Raw genomic sequence first — 18,604 nt, forward strand, 5'->3', positions numbered from 1 at the left:
GATACGATTTATATAAATGAATAATTCAATAGGATATTTCACTGGTAAGTATACTTGAAAGCTACCATTTATTGAGTTACTTCTTTGTACCAGTCCCCCGGAAACTGATTGTTTTGCCTGTACAGTCTCCTTTAATCCTCACAGACATCCTGACAGGTAGGTAATATTATCAACTTTGTTTTATTTTATTATTTATTTATTTTTAAAATATATTTTATTGATTTTTTTTTTTACAGAGAGGAAGGGAGAGGGATAGAGAGTTAGAAACATGGATGAGAGAGAAACACCAATCAGCTGCCTCCTGCACACCCCCTACTGGGGATGTGCCCCAACCAAGGTACATGCTCTTGACTGAAATCGAACCTGGGACCTTTCAGTCCGCAGGCCGGCGCTCTATCCACTGAGCCGAACCGGGTAAGGGTATCAGCTTTATTTAAAATGAAGAAATTGGAGCAAAATGATTTGCCCTAAGCAAACTGATCATAGTTCTGCCTGACTCTGTCTCTACACTTGATGTTCTTAACCTCCCTGCTAAAGGCATATGGAGGCTGTGTGTGGGGGTGCCATCACCTCTCACATCCAACCAGTTATCAAGTCCTGACAGTGCTCCTTCTTAAATGTTTTTTAATTAAAATTTTTACTTATTTATCTTTACAGAGAGAGAGGAACGGAGGTGGGGGGGGAGAGAGATAGAGATTGATTTGTTGTTCACTTATTTATGCATTCATTGGTTGATTTCTGTATGTGCCCTGATGGGGATAGAACCCGCAAGCAACCTTGGCATATTAGGACGATGCTCTAACCAACTGAGCTACCGGGCCAGGGCCTTAAATATTTTTTCTTCAATTGGTTTCTTCTACTGGTTGATATTAGTGATTAATAAAAACTGCCCAGTTTGACTGCCTGGATTTTAGTCTTGGCTCTTCCCCTTCTGTGTGACCTTCAGTACCTCAGTTTCCTCATCTGTGCCGTGAGAATGAGTGATGGTACCCACCTTGTGGGATTATTGTCAGGAGTTAATGAATGTATGAAGCTGTTTTAAAATATGTTTACAGCCAAAACCGGTTTGGCTCAGTGGATAGAGCGTCAGCCTGCGGACTGGAAGGTCCCAGGTTCGATTCCGGTCAAGGGCATGTACCTTGGTTGCGGGCACAGCCCCAGTAGGGAGTGTGCAGGAGGCAGCTGGTCGATGTTTCTCTCTCATCGACGTTTCTAGCTCTCTATCCCTCTCCCTTCCTCCCTGTAAAAATCAATAAAAAATATATTAAAAAATAATAATAAAATTAAAATATGTTTACAGGTCCTTTGATACTCATTCTTTCACCAGGTGGAGCCTCATTCCTCTCTACCTTAGGATAGGCTGCACTAGGTAAGTTGCTTCTAACCAATAGAATGTGGCAGAAGTGTTGCTAAGGGACTTCGAAAGCCAAGCCATAAAAAGCATCCTCCTTGATCTCGCTCTCGGATAGTTTACTCTGAGAGGCGAGCCATCATGATGTAACAACAGTAAAGCCGTCAACGGGGAGACCAAATGCGGAGGAACTGAGGCATCCTGCCAACAACCAGCACCATGTGAGTGACCCATCTTGGAAGCAGATCTTCCAGCCTTGGACGGATCTTCATATGACCGCTACATCTGCCAACATGCATGCTTACTGTTACAACATGCTGACTGTAACTTCATGAGGCACCCTGAACCAGAACCACTCAGCCAACCCATCGCCAGATTACTGACCTACAGAAACTATGTCAGTGGTAAATAATTGTTTTAACCACTAAGTTTGGGGAGATCATTTGTCACCCAGTAATAGAATACTAATACAACTAATACAAATACGGAATGAATTTAGGACAGTGCCTGGCACATGGGAAGGACAATAATTTTGCTATTATTGATGATTTTTGTTGTTGTTACGGAAATGACATATTTTACACATTTTTTATAAGAATCACACTGAATATTTATTTATGTACTTTGTAACTTTTAAAAATTTGTAGTAAAATACACCTAACAAAATTTACCATCTTAACCATTTCGAAGTGTACAGATCAAGTGGCAGTAAGTGCATGCACATAATTGTGCAACTAATCTCTAGAACTATTTTTATCTTGCAAAATTGAAAGTCTGTACCCATGAAAAAACAACTCCCCCTCTTCACTCTCCCCAGCCCCTGGTAACCAACCACCGTTCTACTTTCTGTCTCTATGAATTTGCCTACTCTATGTACCTCATTTAAGTAGATTCATTTAGTATTTGTCCTTTTATGACTGGCTTATTTCATTTAGCCTAATGTCCTCAAAAATCATCCATGTTGTAGCACATGTCAGATTTTCCTGCCTTTTATTTTTATTGTTAAGCTTTTATTTTTAAAAATATATATTTACTGATTTCAGAGAGGAAGGAAGAGGGAGAGAGAAAGAGAGAAACATCAATAACGAGAGGGAATCGTTGATCAGTTGGCTTCTGCATGATGGGGATCGAGCCCCGGCAAATGCCCCGACTACGAATGGAGCTGCGACCTCCTTGTTCATAGGTAGAGCCACAACAGCCGGGCAGGTTTTCCTGCCTTTTAAAGGCTGAATAATATTCCATTGTTTATATACACTCCATTTTGTTTTACCACTCACCTGTTGATAGACACATGGATTGCTTTGACATTTTAGCTGTTGTGAATAAAGCTGCTGTGAGTATGGTTGTACAAATATCTCCTCAAGACCCTGTTTTCAGTTCTTTTGGGTCAATACCCAGAAGTGGAATTGCTGGGTCATATGGTAATTCTATTTTTAAAGTTTTGAGGAACTACCATACTGTTTTCCAAAGTGAGTGTACATACTGTTTTTACAGCTTGCTCTTTCATTCAGTGATGCATCTTGGGAATTTATCTATGTCTGTATATAAAGATTTAACTTTTTAAAAATAACTGTTTTGAAGTACAATATATGTACAGAAAAGGACACAAGTCATAAATGAAGAGCTGGTGAAATGTTATAAGCTGAATTCAATAGAATTCAATAGGTAACTAGAACTCGGCTGAAGAAAAGAACATGAGCAGCTCCCCAGGATGGCTGTCATGCCTCTTCCAGGATGCCCCCAAGAGTAATCACTAACTGGGCTTCTAACATGGGTGAATTCTGTCTGTTTTTGTACTTTATATAAATAAAACCACACAGTACGTCTTGTTTCACGTCTGCTGCCTGCCCAGTTTTGGTGTTTGTGTGTGTGTGAAATCCACCCACTCTGTTGCATGGGGCTGTATTCTTATTGCTCTATAGTTTTCTGTGTGTGAAGATGTTACAATTTATTTATCCATTTGTTTGTTGATGGGAATTTATCTTTTGGCAGATATATGTTCACATCTGGTTGGAGTGGAATTGCTGGGCATAGGATATATTCAAGAGTTTTCCTGGTGGTTGGACAAATTTCTAGTGTCTGAGAGTTCCCCCTCCACACCCCCACCAACATTTGGTGGTGGTGTTCTTTTTCATTTTAGCCATTCTGATGAGTGTATATTGGAAATGCATTGTGATCTTAATTTGCATTTCCCTGATTACTATTTGAGTACCTTTATTAATGTTCATTGTTTCCTTGGCTTTCCTTTTTTTGTGAAGTTTTAAAAAAATATTTTTATTGATTTCAGAGGAAGGGAGAGAGAGAAACATCAGTGATGAGAATCATTGATCAGCTGCCTCATGCACGCCCCCTACTGGGGATTGAGCTCTCAACCCAGGCATGTGCCCTTGACTGGAATCGAACCCAGGACCCTTCAGTCTGCAGGCCAAAACTCTATCCACTGAGCAAAACCAGCTAGGTCCTTTTATGTGAAGTTCAATTCTTTTGCCTGGAATATATATATCCTATCTAATAAAGAGAGAATGTGCTAATTGACCCTCATACCATCACAAAGATGGCAGCATCCACAGCCAATAAGGAGGGAATATGCTAATTGACTGCCCTGCCCTCAAAGATGGAGGTGCCCACAGCCACAAGATGGTGGTACCCAGTACCCTCAGCCCCGCTATGGAGTGCCCCAGTCCCCTTAGCAGTCCCCCAGCTGCCCAGGGCCGGCCTGAGGTGCAGGCAAGCCTCGGATGGTGGCTGCCCAGCCGCCCAGGGCCGCCCAAGGCTCAGGTAACCAGGGCCAGCTGGGGCTTGCACTGCCAGCAGTGGCAGCAGCAGAGGTGTGATGGGGTGTCGCCTTACCCTGATCTCCGGGTTGCCTCCCGCCCCTGAGGGCTCCTGGACTGTGAGAGGGGGCAGGCCAGGCTGAGGGACTCCCCCTCCAGTGCATGAATTTTCACGCACTGGGCCTCTAGTGTATGTGTGTGTAGAGAGAGAGAGGCCTGGTGCACGAAATTTGCACGGGGGGTGTGTGTCCCTCAGCCCAGCCTGCACCCTCTCCAATCTGGGACCCCTCGAGGGATGTCTGACTGCCAGTTTAGGCCCGATTCTACCGGGAAGTGGGACATCCCTCTCACAATCCAGGACTACTGGCTCCCAACTGCTCACCTACCTGCCTTCCTGATTGCCCCTAACCGCTTCTGCCTGTCAGCCTGATCACCCCATAACCACTCCCCTGCCAGCCTGATTTATGCCTAACTGCTCCCCTGCCAGCCTGTTTGCCCCTAACTGCCCTCCCCTGCAGGCCTGGTCCCCTCCAACTGCTCTCCCCTGCAGGCCTGGGTCCTCTACAGCTGCCCTTCCCTGTAGGCCCGGTCGCCCCCAACTTCCTTCCTCTGCCAGCCTGGTCACTCCAAACTGCCCGCCCCTGCAGGCTCGATCTCCCCCAACTGCCCTCCCTTGCAGGCCTGGTCCCTCCCAACTGCCCTCCCCTGCTGGCCAGCAAATGATTTGAAGAGCTTGGAAAGGAACTCAGGCCGCCTGTACCATCTGATGACCGGCACATCCCCCATCCCGGGCCCACTTCCACCTCATCCTCCTTTCCTGGGAAGCTCCCAGGTCACCTCTGCCTTTGCTTCCTCCCCTGCCCTGGACCAGCAAGAAATGCAGCTCTGGGTTGCCATCTGCCAGGCCTAGTTCCAGTTAACCTTGGCCAGGTGAACACACATCTCCGAGCCTCAGTTTCTCAGTCTGCAAAATACGGATAGAAATAGAGCTACTGAGAGGAATCAATGCGTTGATGCGTTTAAGCACTTAACCCAGGAGGCAGTCTGCACTCAGTGATGGTCAATAGTAGGATCTGATGCAGGAGGCGCACACCTAAAGCTCTCCGTGCTTGCTGCCTCCTGTGTACAAGGGACAATAAATAAGAGTGCCCTTGCCCTGGTCCGCTGGCTCAATGGATAGAGAGCATCGCGGGTGGACTGAAGGGTCCTGGATTCTGGTCAAGGGCACGTCCCTTGTACCTCGGTTGCAGGCTTGATCCTGGCCCCCGGAGGCAACCAATCAATAGGTCTCTCTCACATCCATGTTTCTCTCTGTCCCTCCCCTTCCCTTCCTTCCACTCTAAGAATCAATGGGAAAATATTGAAGATTAAAATAAAAATAAAAAAGTGCCTCGTTGGTCGTTCTGCGGATAAATGTGCACATGTATGTGTAAAGCACTAAGAACCTAATTGCTGTTACCATCAGGGGTTGGGAGGGTGGAGGCAGGGCCAAGCCAGTAAGGCCCTGGAGATTCCGGGCCACCCTCCTCCGCCCGGCAGCACCTAGGCCTGGTCTGGGGGCTCAGGGCTCGCAGTCCCGGCCACCCTCCTGCGGCCACACCCTCGGAGAGTCAGGGGCCCACGTCTGGGGTTGAGGTCGGCGTTCAAGGCCCCTTTCCCGGCCGCCGCGGAGGGCGGAGTCCGGAGTCCACCGCCCCGCCCCCATCCCCGCCCGTGCGCGCCGCTGGCCGGGACCGAGAGGGGAACCGAGCGGAACGCGCAGACCCCGCGCCTCCAGGCTGGGACGGGGGAGCGTGGGGCTCACTGAGGTTCCCAAGCCCAAGTGGCAGGGTCGGGGCGGGTGTCGGGGCAGGGACCCAGGAGGTCCCGGCTTCGAGCCGCGGGCGGTGAGTGGGGGGCACAGGTAAGGGCATCGCCCCTCCCCCGGGTCCTGGTGTTGGGGAGGCAAATCCTTAGTGAGGAATCGGCTCAAACCAGGTTTGGAGTGAGGGCTGGAGGCTTGCGGGCCCCCTTTAGGGGGATTGTGGGGCGAGGAAAATATTCTTTGTTGAGCACGTACGAGTGTGTGGTGGGTTGGGTGTGTTATGGGGTAGGTATGCCAAGGTGGATTCCGGTAAAACTGGAGGTGCCTAGGTGTTGGGTGCGCAGGGGGTTGTGTGGGGTCATCGATGTGGGTGGAGTTAGGTGAGGGGTGCAAGGACTGGGTCTTTGGAGCAGGTGTGCAAGGGAAGCGATGGAACAGGGGAGGGTGTCCTGGGAGGGTGTCCTGGGGGGCATGTGTGGGAAGCTTGTGCGTTTGTGTGCGTGTGGGGGGATCTGATGCTGGGGAGATTAGGAGTGTGCAAGGAGTCCCTAAGGAAGAGTGTGTAAGAAAGTTGGGGCTCAGGGGGTATCATTTAAAATCTAGTTCAAGGTTTGATTGAAAGGTTAAGTATTTTATGCCTCATTTTCCTCATCTGCGAAATTGGAATAATTCCCGCCTCAGGGTCATCGTGAGGATCAAATGAGTTAGAATGGCGGCATTCACTAATATATGCATATCTTATTAGTCACCTGGAATCCCCAGTGCCCACCTGTGCCTGACCCAGTGACGCCCCACTTTTAGAATATATGGATGCATGAACGCATGGTTGTGTCCTGTGGGGGAAGGGGCTCGGGCTTCAGGAAGCAGGGAGAGCAGAGGGGATGCCTGAGTCACTGATGCCAGCACCTCCACAGACCAAGACTTGGGCCAAGGGGCATGTCCAGGGGACAGGGGCCACCTCCCGCCATGCCTTCCTGCTTGGGGTCCTGGTCGTATGCACATGTGGCAGCCCTGGTGACCCTGGCTACCTACCTTGCCTCCCGAGACTTGCCCTAGCTGCCCCTGCAGCCCCCACCATGAACCAGGGGCAGAGGGAAGAATCCGGGTGGATGTAGCAGTGTGAGCATCCAGCAATGCTCCCCTCCCCCGCTTCCTGTCCACTGCAGTGTGAGATTAAACACCAGATGCTCTTGTAGTCAAACCTGTATCAGCCTGTGTGTGGGGAGGTGGGGCTGGGAGCACCTGACAGGCTGTCCCCAGGGTGCTCCCGGACACCTCAGAGCTGCAGAAAGAGGAATCCGAGGGATGAAGGGTTTCCAAGTTGCAGAATGTTCTCTTTACAACTGAGGGTGATCAGCAGAGAATTAGAACCGGGTGCCAAGGACTTACTCCTTCTACACGTTAGGTGTGTAACCTTGGCCTGAGTAACTTCTCTTTGAGCCTTTTTGTCATCTGCAAAATGGGACTAATTTTTCCCCACCTGGGAAAGGCAGTCTACTTTTGGGCGCTTTCAACAAGTGGCAGAAAATCAACTCAGATCACCACACACACACACACACACACACACACACACACACACCAAAGACGAGGTAGAGCAGGATTCTGGACTCAAATGTTCTGATTTCTCCATCTCCTTGGCTCCATTCCATATAGGCTCCCTCTTCTGGAGGAGAAAAATGGCTGCGGTAACTCTAAGGACTCGAGGTCCCTTTCCCAGGGGCCCACTCAGAGGCAGCCCCAGTTGAATCCCAGGGCCTGACACCTGGGTGTGGGTGGGAAAGAAGGGAGCCTTCCTTAAGGTGATATCCAAGTGCTGGCTTCTGGCAGGTAGAACGGAGCTCTGCTGTGAACAGCACTTTGCGGAGGGGCAGACATGCTCACCGAATGGGGCCTAGTGTTACCAAGCAATGAGTGACAATCCCGTTTTCTCACTCCGTTTGCTGCCACCCGTGGATCTTCCTAGAGCACTTCCCCGTTTGGCATTCTGCTGAGCATTTCATGGGGCACAAGTGCAAGCTAGGCATATTTACGCATTTCCTTCCTTCCCGGGATGAGCATGGCACCGCCCAAAGGGGCAGTAGCGGGAACCGCGAGCTAGTTCAAACATGTGAAGCCTGCAGCACAGGGCCCATCACGAACCCCCAAACGTAAGCGGCCAACGGGACCTGGCAACCAGGTGGCCCACTTGTGGGAGTTATCCCTTGGCTGATGCTCACATATTCTTGGTTCCTGCCCACTAAATAAAAGGATGGGGGAGCAGTCAAGTGGCAACTAAAAATGTCCCCGTGGATTTCCAAATGCCCCCTAGGGGGTGCTACCAGCCCTGAAAACCAAGACCTGTCATACCCCTGTGCAGAGGGAGAACCACAGTGTGCTGGCCTCCCTGGGTCTGTGTGAACATCTAGGGCCTGGGGCAGGGCTGAGTGGGACCCATGCTCCGTTGCTGGCAGCTAACTGGCTTGAGCTTTTCATCTTAAAATGTGGACTTGAACAACAGCCCCACCTCACTGGGTTACTGGGCTCAGAGACAGACCCTCTCCAAGCCCATGTTCTCTCCCAGACTATTTTTCTTCTGTCCTCATGTGCTCAGCTCCAGCCACACCGGCGGCCTTGCTGGCCCTCCACTTCCATGGGTCTCTCTTTTTTTTATTAAATATATTTTATTGATTTTTTACAGAGAGGAAGGGAGAGGGATAGAGAGTTAGAAACATCGATGAGAAACATCGATCAGCTGCCTCTTGCACACCCCCCACTGGGGATGTGCCCGCAACCAAGGTACATGCCCTTGACCGGAATCGAACCTGGGACCCTTCAGTCTGCAGGCCGACGCTCTATCCACTGAGCCAAACCGGTTTCGGCCATGGGTCTCTTTTTGGGGCGTGTCCCCCATGTCTATGAGCCTGCTGCCTGGCTCCCTCAGCGATCCCCTCTATGAAGGTGTCCCTGACTGATGTATTAAATTTGCCTCTCCCCAGCCCCCCTTCCCTGCTTTTTTGTTTGGTCATAGCATTTACCATCATCTGACAGACACCAATTTTATTTGCCCATCACCCCTGTGCTCCTTGAACCTGGGTTTCTCGTTCACTATGGAGAAGTGGGTGCTCAATAGGTATGTTAGACTAAATGAATTCATTCAATAAGTGTGCAATCCTAGTAGTGTTTTCCAAGTGGGGGTGTCCGTGTCCCTCGACCCCCGACCCTGGGGGGCTGCAGGTAAGTGCTCTCCTCAGGTGGTCAGGTCAGGGGCCCTGCAGCTACAGGCCCACTAGCTCCCCAGGCACACAGGACGCAGAGGCCAGGCTGGGCTGCTGGTTTATTTTGTGCTTGAGGTAGTGGGTGGCGGCGGCGGGCGGGGCACCTTGCCCCAGCTTGCCTCAGCTCTTGGAGTAACGCCTCTGCAGCGATTCCCGGTAGAAGCGGAAGACGTGCTGTGAGGCGGCTTGGGCCGCAGCCAGGCACTGCTGGAGCTGGGTGGGGAGAGACTGGTCAGTGCGGGGGGTGTGGGGGGCATCCCCGCACCTACATGGCCTGGCTGGCCATCTGATTTCTAGGGCCCACAAACCTACCACTTCCCCCTTCACCTGGCCACCCTCCCACCCCCCAGGTGAGGCAGGCGGCGGGGGATTATTCCAAGTGCATCTCCTTCAAAATTCTCACAGAGGTTTCTGTGGCTACAAAGTTTAAAACTCTATTTACAGAAGGAATGCAAGGAGGGGGTTTTCCTTGAACCCCTGAGTGTAGGGCAGAGTTGGGACAACACGTGGGGGGGGGGGAGGGGAAAGAGGGAGGAGGAGAGCTAGGGTTCACCACATCTGCATGCTGGTACCTCAGCATTGGAGTAGAGCCCCTTGGTGGTGGACATGAGCAGCTTCTGGTCCACACTGTCGAGTGCAAATGTCAGGACTGCCCGGGCCTCCTAGAGACGAGAGAAAGAAGGTGAGGGACCTGGACTCTCCCCTCAGACACAATCTCAGCTGATCCCAAGAAGGGACTCGCCTTCCCTTCAGGCAGGTACTCTTGCATGGAGTGTGGCTGTTTGTCCATATACTACCCCTCCTGGCTTCCCCTGCCTCTCCTCTGGGTCTACACCCGATTCCATCCACATGGTCCTGCCAGGCTTCGAGCAGTACTCCTGCCCTGTAGGGTGGTCACAGTGCACGCCATTTACCCAGGGCCTCCCTGCTCCTCTGGTGCGAGACTGGCAGGAGGGACAGCACCCAGGTCCTTACTCTGACAGTGGCCGGTGCTATGGTTGGGGCAGCTGCCTCAGCAGCCATCGGGGTGCGACAGGTTCTGGACTTCCGTAGCCAGTGCCAAGCCAGGATGTCCGTGCACCCAGGCCTGGCTGCAGGGATGCCTTTAACAGCTTAAGTGCAAGTGGGCTGGAGGCTCCTGATCTCTGGGTGACCCTCCTCCTTCCTTTTTGCTCCTTCAGCTCTTCCAACACTGTCGTAACCAGTTCCCTGCATTCAACTCTCCGTGGGAAATCCTCCAGGTGGTTTCTGCTTTTCTGACTGGAAGTGACTGGGCAAATAACTCAAAGTAACCACAGCCCCAGGACACCGTGAACTTGAGCCGACGAGGAACGCAACCTCCTCCTTTGCTTCTGAGCCTCTTAAGATGTAAGCACAGAGCTTAAGGGGCCAGCTGCAGCCTTAGGAGAGATGCTGGCCAGAGAATGGGTCTGATATGCAGAAAAGAGCAGAACTAAGAAAGGAAATCCTGACGGCGTTTGAGGCTCAGGCTCCATCTCTGCTATGAGTTTGGCACTGAATGTCAATAAATTCCCTTTTTGCTCAAGCAGGCTGAGTTGGGTTTCTTGCACTTCCCTGATGAGCAGAGCAGACCTTGCTAGCTGGGACTGAGCTGGTAGCCAACTGCTGTAGAGAAGCGCGGCCTAGAGGAGGAGAGGGACAGGGTCCTGGCAGCCAGGCCTGGAGCCCAGGAATATGTCAGGCAGCCAGCCAGCCGCCACCATGACAGCCCTTCACCACCCTGGCCTTCACACCTACCTTTTCTTGCTTGGCTGTGGGGTCCAGCACGAGAGTCCCATCAGAGTCCAGGGCACAGGTGACCCCACAGAAGAGGGCCTGCATCGGCACACCTGCGTCGACCAATGCCATGCAGGTGGCGTTCAGGCAACAGGCCATGAGCTGAGTGCCACAGGGAGTGGTTAAGAGGTCCTACTGCAGGTCTGGCCAGCAGAGTGTGCCCTTGCCTCCACCCCCAGCCAGTGCTGTGGCTGCATCCCTAACTGGTCACAGGAAGGCAGCATGGCAGAGTTCCAAGTGGTTCTGGGATCAAGTAGCCTTGGATTCCAGAACTGACTTTGTGACCTAGAGCAAGTGACTTACTCTCTCTGAGCCTCAATCAGGGATCATGATATTCAACAGTTCTGTAATGGCATGTGCCAAGCACCTGTAGGGAATGAGTGCAGATAGGGGGGGGAAACCTTCCAGATCACCTGGGAGGTATTGGCAGAGCCAGGCCTGGAGCCTGGGTATCTGGCAGGCAGGCAGGCAGCTGGCTGCCACCTTGACAGACGGGCAGGGACACGGAGGGAGGAGTCATCGCTGCCCGCAGGGAGCCCACCATGCAGGGGAGGGGTGTGGCTGTGGCGAGGTGGAAGGCAAGCACAAGGCTGAGCCAGACAGCTGGTCCCACCTGTTTGCTCCCCAGGTCTACACAGCAGGTAAGGGCCCAGCTTTAGAATCAATCCATCCCACCTCTGCCACTGACCTCTATGACCTCCCGCCGAGCTTCGGTTTGCCCCTCTGTGAAATGGGGCTACGACAGCTCTTCCTTCCCCGTCTATGAAATGCCTATTTCTGGTCCTCAGCTTTAATCTGTCGCCCAAGCCATAGGGATCTTTCAAAGATGAGCTGTTGGCCCAACTACTCTGCTTGCTCAGGGCTCTCCCAGCATTGAGTCTCAAACATAAGCTCAGGGTCAGAGTGGAGGTCAATGGCACAGGCTTTGGAGTCAGGAGTGAGCGTGAATTTTGTCTCTGCTGTCTTCAGCTTTGTGACCTTGGACAAGTGACTTCCCCTCTCTGGACCTAGTTTCCTCTCCTGAAACACAGGAACATAAGAATTCCATCTGTCAGGGGCCTTGGACTGTGGAACCACATGATTTGGGTTCAAGTCCTGGCTCTGCCAATCACTAGTTATGTGAGTGGACTCTGCTGTGCAGATTAAACAGGTTAACGTGTGTAAAGCACTCAGAATAGTGCTTGACACACAGTAAGCACTCAAGCTGTTTGCTAATCTTTTTCAACAAGCTGGTGCCTGTCAAGTGTTTGGAGCTCCTGTCCATCAGCAAGGGAGGTGATCAGGGAGATTCTGGAGAACTTCCTGGAGGAGGCAGCTTGGGAGAAAGGATACAGAGCCAGCATCGCTGATGACCTGCAGCACGATGGTGATGGAGGTGCGGGGGTGCAGCGCCCCCAGCACCACCGCTTCACACGTGTTCCTGATCAGCCGCTCTCGGCTCTTCTCTGCTACACCTGGGGAAACCAGGGTGGGGAGGGGTCAGGTTCTTCTCTTTCTCCATATGCCCCACCCAGGCCTCTGGGAAGGACCTGCAGTCTCAGCCTGGGTGGGTGCAGGACCCCGCATGGATGACATTGGATTCTGAGTGGGCAGGAGGCAGGGCCTGGCTGCTACCCACCCCACCCCTGCCACCTGCAGCATCTAGCAAGGGAGCCTCCTGGGGAGGAAAACCCCAGAGTCCCCATGCCCCGTGCTACTGCCCAGGCCCATCCCAGTGGGCTCAGCCGCAGAAGTGAGGGAGACGGGAGTTAGAGGGCAGAAAAACAAGTTAATGGAAAGAAGGGGAGATGGAGCCAGGAGAGAGGAGAGGAAGGGAAGACTCAGAAACAGAGGGAGGCAAAGAGAAAAGTGACAGACGCATAGACCCAGAGACTCAGAGGCAGAGTTGGAGAAAGAGACAGAAATAGGGACACGAGGGGACAGTAGAGACTGGGGACAGCAGTGAGGGAGGAGCTGGGCGGGAGGTCCCAGCAGGATGGACATCTGGAGAGCAATTACCAGGCAGCCCGACCTTCGGCCTCAGGATCACTTCCAGTGTGGCCTTGTTGAAGATCTCTTTGCTGACCTTCACCTCAGCTGGCCCGTACACGCCTGCCAGGACAGAGGTATCCCCTAGGGAGAGAGCATGCAGGCCTCACTCACAGGTGCCCTGCCTCGGAGCCCACCGCCAAGCCTTGAACAGTGTGGGCGCTGAGCCGGATGGCCAGGGTCCCCCCTACCCCCATCACTCTGGTCCACCATTTGTTGGCAGTGATTCTTTGAAGCACTTGCTTCATTCCCTCCCTCCACTTCCTCACCTGTAAAATGGGGACAATAACAGTATCTCCCTCACAGCATTGCGAGGATGAGGTAATCCATGACACTGCCTGGTACATGCTGAGTATGCAACAGGCTTTAGTAATATTAACTTTAATAGGAAGTTCTTAGCACCTTCCTTTTTTTAAAATATTTTTTTATTGATTTCAGAGAGGAAGGGAGAGGGAGAGAGAGAGAGACATCAATGATGAGAATCATTGATTGGCTGCCTCCTGTGCACCCCACACTGGGGATCGAGCCGTAACCGGGGCATGTGCCTTGACTGGGAATCGAACCGTGACCTCCTGGTTCCTAGGTCAATGCTCAACCACTGAGCCACGCCGGCCGGGCTAACCTTCCCTCTTCTTACTGCAGCTGGTCTCGACTGCTCTCAAAGCTTCACCCAGCCCCACTCTCCTCCCTCACCCAGACTCTCGTCCCCAAACTCTGCAGCAGTCAGGAAACCTAAGAAAGGGATAAATCTCTGGGTGTGGGCCCTGGCTGCTGCTTATTTCCCAGAGTGGGTGTGGACCAGAGAAGAGAAGCAAGACCTGGGAAATAAAAAGCCTGGCTTGTAGTTCTTTCTGTCCGCCTCCTCCTGGCTCTGCTCCCTTGGCTGATTTTGATCACTTCTCCGGACCTCAGTTATACCATCTGCAAAATGGAGAGGCTGGACGACAGCAGGGGCTTCCAAACGCTTCTGACCACAGTTCCCAAGAAATACATTTTACAGCGGGATTCAAAACGCCCACAGACCTGTGTGTGTGTAAACGGAACAAAGGCCTCACAGAACACCTGGCCATGACTGCTTTGATATTCGGCTATTTTTCTACTTGATTCCAGCAAAAGCGAATGCAGTGCTTCTCAACCCCGACTGCGCATTAAAATCACCACAAAGCTTTAAAGAACGGATGCCCAGAGCTGCACAGGCCATTCTGATGTGTGGGGAGGAAGGGGGGACCTGCGACCTGCAACGTGAGGAAATGAGCTCAAGCAGTGCTTTCAAACACTGGTCTGCGATCAGAACCCCGCAGCACGTAGTGAAAAATGTAGAAGGCAGCCTTAACAGGTGTGGGTGCCTTCAGGGCCTGCCTTTTTATTTTTTATTTTATTGATTTTTTTCACAGAGAGGAAGGGATAGGGATAGAGAGCTAGAAACATCAATGAGAGAGAGACATCGACCAGCTGCCTCCTGCACACCCCCCACTGGGGGATGTGCCCGCAACCAAGGTACATGCCCCTGACCGGAACCGAACCCGGGACCCTCCAGTCCACAGGCCGATGCTCTATCCACTGAGCCAAACCGGTTTCGGCAGGGTTTGCCTTTTAAGCTGACCCGAGGGTCTGAGGCCAGAAGCACCTGGAACACACGTTCCAGGGTCCTCAAGGACTCCCCTTGTGCCAGGGTCCCGGGGCTCTGGGGTTTTAGAACACGGAAGAGGCTACCCTTACCAGTGTTGCTAAGTTCTAAGACATTTGAGGCATCTGAATTTAGCAAGAGAGCTAAGCCTATGGGTGGGCCTGAGACGGTTCCCAGTTGGGGCTGTTTTTTCCTGGGGCTGGGAGGAGGGACTGCTGCTCTACTGAGGGCTTCTCTGTGTTCTAGGAGAATCTGCCCCAAGAGGGGAAGTTACCTCAGAGAATTCGATCCATGCTGGTGTGTTCATTCCTGTTACTCCAGATGAGCTGTCAGTGGTACAGGGGTCCCTCCCCTCTCACCTTCTCCACGACAGAGCTCCAACAGTTCTCTGGAGCAATTCTCTACCCACATCCATCTTCAAGTCCTGCCCCACAGACCTGATCCTCTTAAGGACAAACTCCCAAAGAGCTGTCTCAACTCCCTGTCTCCTTTTCCGCCTTGACCCCACCACTCCACCGGAGCAGCTCTTGACAGTGCCCACACTGGTCAGTGCTTAGCATACATCCAAATTGTCAACCCACAGGTCCATTCCATCCTCACGGGATGCAACCTGTCAGTGGGACTGAGGCAGCGGGCTGGCCCTTACATCTCAAACACGTTCTCTGGGCTCCAGGTCACTGCCCTCTCTCGGTTTTCCGCATCCCTTCCTGGCTCCTTCTCAGTGTCTTTTTGCTAGCTCCTCACAGTGAGAAGACTCAGGGCTTAGTCCTGGGATCTCTTTTCTTTCCCATCTATATACTCAGTTTGTTGGCGATTTCATTTAATCACTAGCTCAAAATACTATCTATTGCCAGAGGATTGCAAATTATGTCCGTACTGGGTCTCACTTCTGAATTCCAGATTTGTATGCCCAACTGCCCAGTCCACCTTGACACTGTGATATCCACTGGTCAACACAAACTTCATATTCCAGACCGAATACCTCATCTCTCCCCAGCACAGCTGATCTGGGTAAAAAAACTTAGTGTTGTCCCTTTCTTCTCAAACTCCAAAACCAAACCATCTGCAAATTGTGTCAGTTTTACCTTCAAAATACATCCAGAGTTTTACCACTTCCATTGCTTCCACTCTGGTCTGAGCCATCATCATCTCCCCATTTCCCCCATACCCTCTACAGGCAACACTGAAGCCAGAGACTTTGTTGAAATATATTCAGATCATGTCACTCTGCTGAGCAAAACTTCCGATGGCTCTCATCTCATTTACTAGGCCTTGTATGCTGTGCAAGCCTCCTTACCCCTCTCCAAAACCTCCTCTCGCCGCTGCAGCCATATTGGTCTCCCGACTTCCTCAAGCATACCAGGCAGGTTCTGCCGCAGGGCCTTTGCACCTGCTGTTCTCCATGCTTGGTACTTTCCCTCCTGATAGTTTCAGGGTTTGCTACCTTACCTTTAGGTCTTTATTCAAATGTTACCATCTCATTGAGGCCTTTCCTGACCCATTTAAGATTGCAACCCTTGCCCTGAATGGTGTTCTCAGTGGTTAGAACATCGCCCTGTGCATTGAAGGATTGTGGGTTCAATTCCAGGACAGGGCACATACCCAGGCTGCAGGTTCTATCCCGTCAGGGAATGCATGGGAGGCAACCAATTGATGTTTCTCTCTCACATAGATGTTTCATTCTCTCTCTCTAGAATCAATGAAAAGAAAAAAAAAAAAAAAAAAAAAAGGAACACACAAAACATATCCTTGAATGAGGATTTAAAAAATAAAATTGTTGCTGAAACCGGTTTGGCTCAGTGGATAGAGCGTCGGCCTGCGGACTGAAGGGTCCCAGGTTCGATTCCGGTCAAGGGCATGTACCTTGGTTGCGGTCACATCCCCGGTGGGGGGGGGTGCAGGAGGCAGCTGATCGATGTTTCTCTCTCATCGATGTTTCTAGCTCTCTATCCCTCTCCCTTCCTCTCTGTAAAAAATCAATAAAATATATTTAAAAAATAAATAAATAAAATAAAATAAAATTGCAACCCTCTCTGGACACCCTATTCCCCTTTCCTACTGTATTTTTCTCTGTAGCATTTTAGTTATTTACTGTCTGTCTTCTTGACTAGAGTATAAACTTCATTAGATCAGGGATTTATTCATTTGTTTATAGAGGAAGGGAGAAGGATGGACAGATAGATACATCAATGAGAGAAACATCACCAATTGGCTGCCTCCTGCACACTGCTTATAGGGGAAAGAGCCTGCAACCTGGGCATATGCCCTGATCAAAATTCGAACCAGTGACCTCTTGGTTCATGGTTCAACGTTCAACCACTGAACCACACTGGCCAGGCAGGGATTTATTTTAAAGATTCTTCACTAATTTAAAAAATGCATTTTTTATTGATTTTTTTTTTTGAGAGAGAGGAAGGTAGAGGGAGAGAGAGAGAGAGAGAGAGAGAGAGAGAGAGAGAGAGAAACATTGATGTGAGAGCGGAACATTGCTCTGCTGCCTCCTACACACCCCCCCTTGGGGATGGAGTCTATAACCAGGGCATGTGCCTTGACCGGGAATCGAACCAACAAGCCCTCAGTGCACAGGATGACACCTAACCAACTGAGCCACACCAGCCAGGGCTAGGTCAGGGATTAAAAAAAAAATTATTGCTATATTCCCAGTGCTTAGAACAGTACTTAGAACAAATACATACCTGTTCAATGCATGAAAGCAGGTTGGTAACTGAGTCGAAGGTAGTGCCCTGGGAGGACTAAAGCATCCATGGGGGTGACCATTAGGCCTCTCTCCAGAGGAATGTTTACCTGGGTCAGGGAGTCTGAAAGGTATTTAGCTCGAGGAAGGGGATGGTAAGATCTACCCCAATCTCTGGAATATTTATTCATATGGAGAGAAGTGTAACCCAGTCAAAGGGATATTCATCTGATTGGTGGGGAAAATCTTTTTCAACCCAGGGTGTGGACATCACCCTCAATCTGAAAAGTATGTACTTGGGCGAAAGGTCTGCCATGGCAGGAGTAACTAGGCCTGCAATGGTGATCTGCCAGGCTACAGGGGATTTATACAAATAGGCAGGTGTGCCTCAGTCTGGGATGTAGGGACCCAGGGTATGTGTGTGGGAGGCGGAGAAGGAATCTAATCAAGGGGTTATTTACTCTGGTGAGATTTTTCCTATTCTGGAGTATTCATTCTGGAGTATTCTGGCTTGTGGGAGGTCTGCCCCTCTCTCCCGATATCTTCTCCCTTCAAGACGCGAGGGAGAAAGGGAGGGAGAGGAAGGGCGGGGGGCCGGGGGAGGTACCCTAGAGTAGCTAGCAGTATTCACCTGGGCAAGAAGTTCTGTACGAGTCCACGAGGGACATTAACCGGCTAGTATCAGAGGAGGTGGGCACTCCTTTGCAAGATACACCATAGCCATTCCCTAAAACAAATACGATCTGGGTGAACGTGGCCCGGGCAGTATCAAGTGGGATTAAGTTCTCACCTTGCAGGAACGAGGCAGAGCCATCCGGCCGGGACAGCAGGTTCTGTTCGCAAGCAAAGTGCCGGAGGCTGCAGCCGGGACCCTGAGGACCGGAATCTGTTCCATACTCAGTGCGGATCCTGGCGTCAGACTGCATTGCCCGCTCCACCCGTCCACACCGCGAGTGTAGTCGCTTCCGCACAGAAGCGCGCGCCGGCGTGCAGGCTGCGTCCCCACTGCGCACGCGCCAACCCCGCGGCGCCAGAACCCTGGGCCCGCACGTGTCTTCCCGTTTACTAACAACTTGATCCCGCCCACGCCCGCCTCGAAATTCTAGAAAGGCCATTGGACAATGGAAAAGAGGGGGCGGTCCTTGGCCAGGGCTAGTCCTACCCGAGGCCCCGGGCCTTAAAGCCGCGAGGCTCTGGCCAGGTTGCCCTCTTCTTTGCCTGTTATAAAAACAACTACGATGAGGCCACCAGAGTGATTTTTTGGGGACACTAGT

General features: G+C 51.4%; 1 protein-coding gene and 1 long non-coding RNA gene across 3 annotated transcripts; one reads left to right on the forward strand and one right to left on the reverse strand.

The window, feature by feature from the left end:
- The first annotated feature begins 19 nt into the window (after positions 1 to 19).
- Positions 20 to 3,185, forward strand: LOC307092370. 2 transcript variants are annotated; one of them, XR_013812856.1, is made up of 3 exons: positions 56 to 156; positions 237 to 414; positions 1,328 to 3,185. It is a non-coding gene; the product is annotated as an uncharacterized lncRNA (long non-coding RNA). The 2 variants fall into 2 exon arrangements; XR_013812855.1 differs by lacking the exon at positions 237 to 414 and having other exon boundaries at positions 20 to 156.
- A 4,237-nt stretch (positions 3,186 to 7,422) lies between these two features.
- On the reverse strand, positions 7,423 to 18,310 carry EXOSC5 (exosome component 5). Its single transcript, XM_079799788.1, has 6 exons — positions 18,121 to 18,310; positions 12,979 to 13,092; positions 12,313 to 12,434; positions 10,942 to 11,082; positions 9,756 to 9,845; positions 7,423 to 9,396 (listed from the first exon to the last, which is right to left on the reverse strand). The coding sequence occupies exons 1-6, from the start codon at positions 18,254 to 18,256 to the stop codon at positions 9,304 to 9,306; spliced, it is 696 nt and encodes a 231-aa protein (XP_079655914.1). The 5' UTR covers positions 18,257 to 18,310; the 3' UTR covers positions 7,423 to 9,303.
- Positions 18,311 to 18,604: the final 294 nt, after the last annotated feature.

This window comes from Cnephaeus nilssonii, assembly GCF_951640355.1.
Source record: "Cnephaeus nilssonii genome assembly, chromosome: 20".
Lineage (NCBI taxonomy): Eukaryota > Metazoa > Chordata > Mammalia > Chiroptera > Vespertilionidae > Cnephaeus > Cnephaeus nilssonii.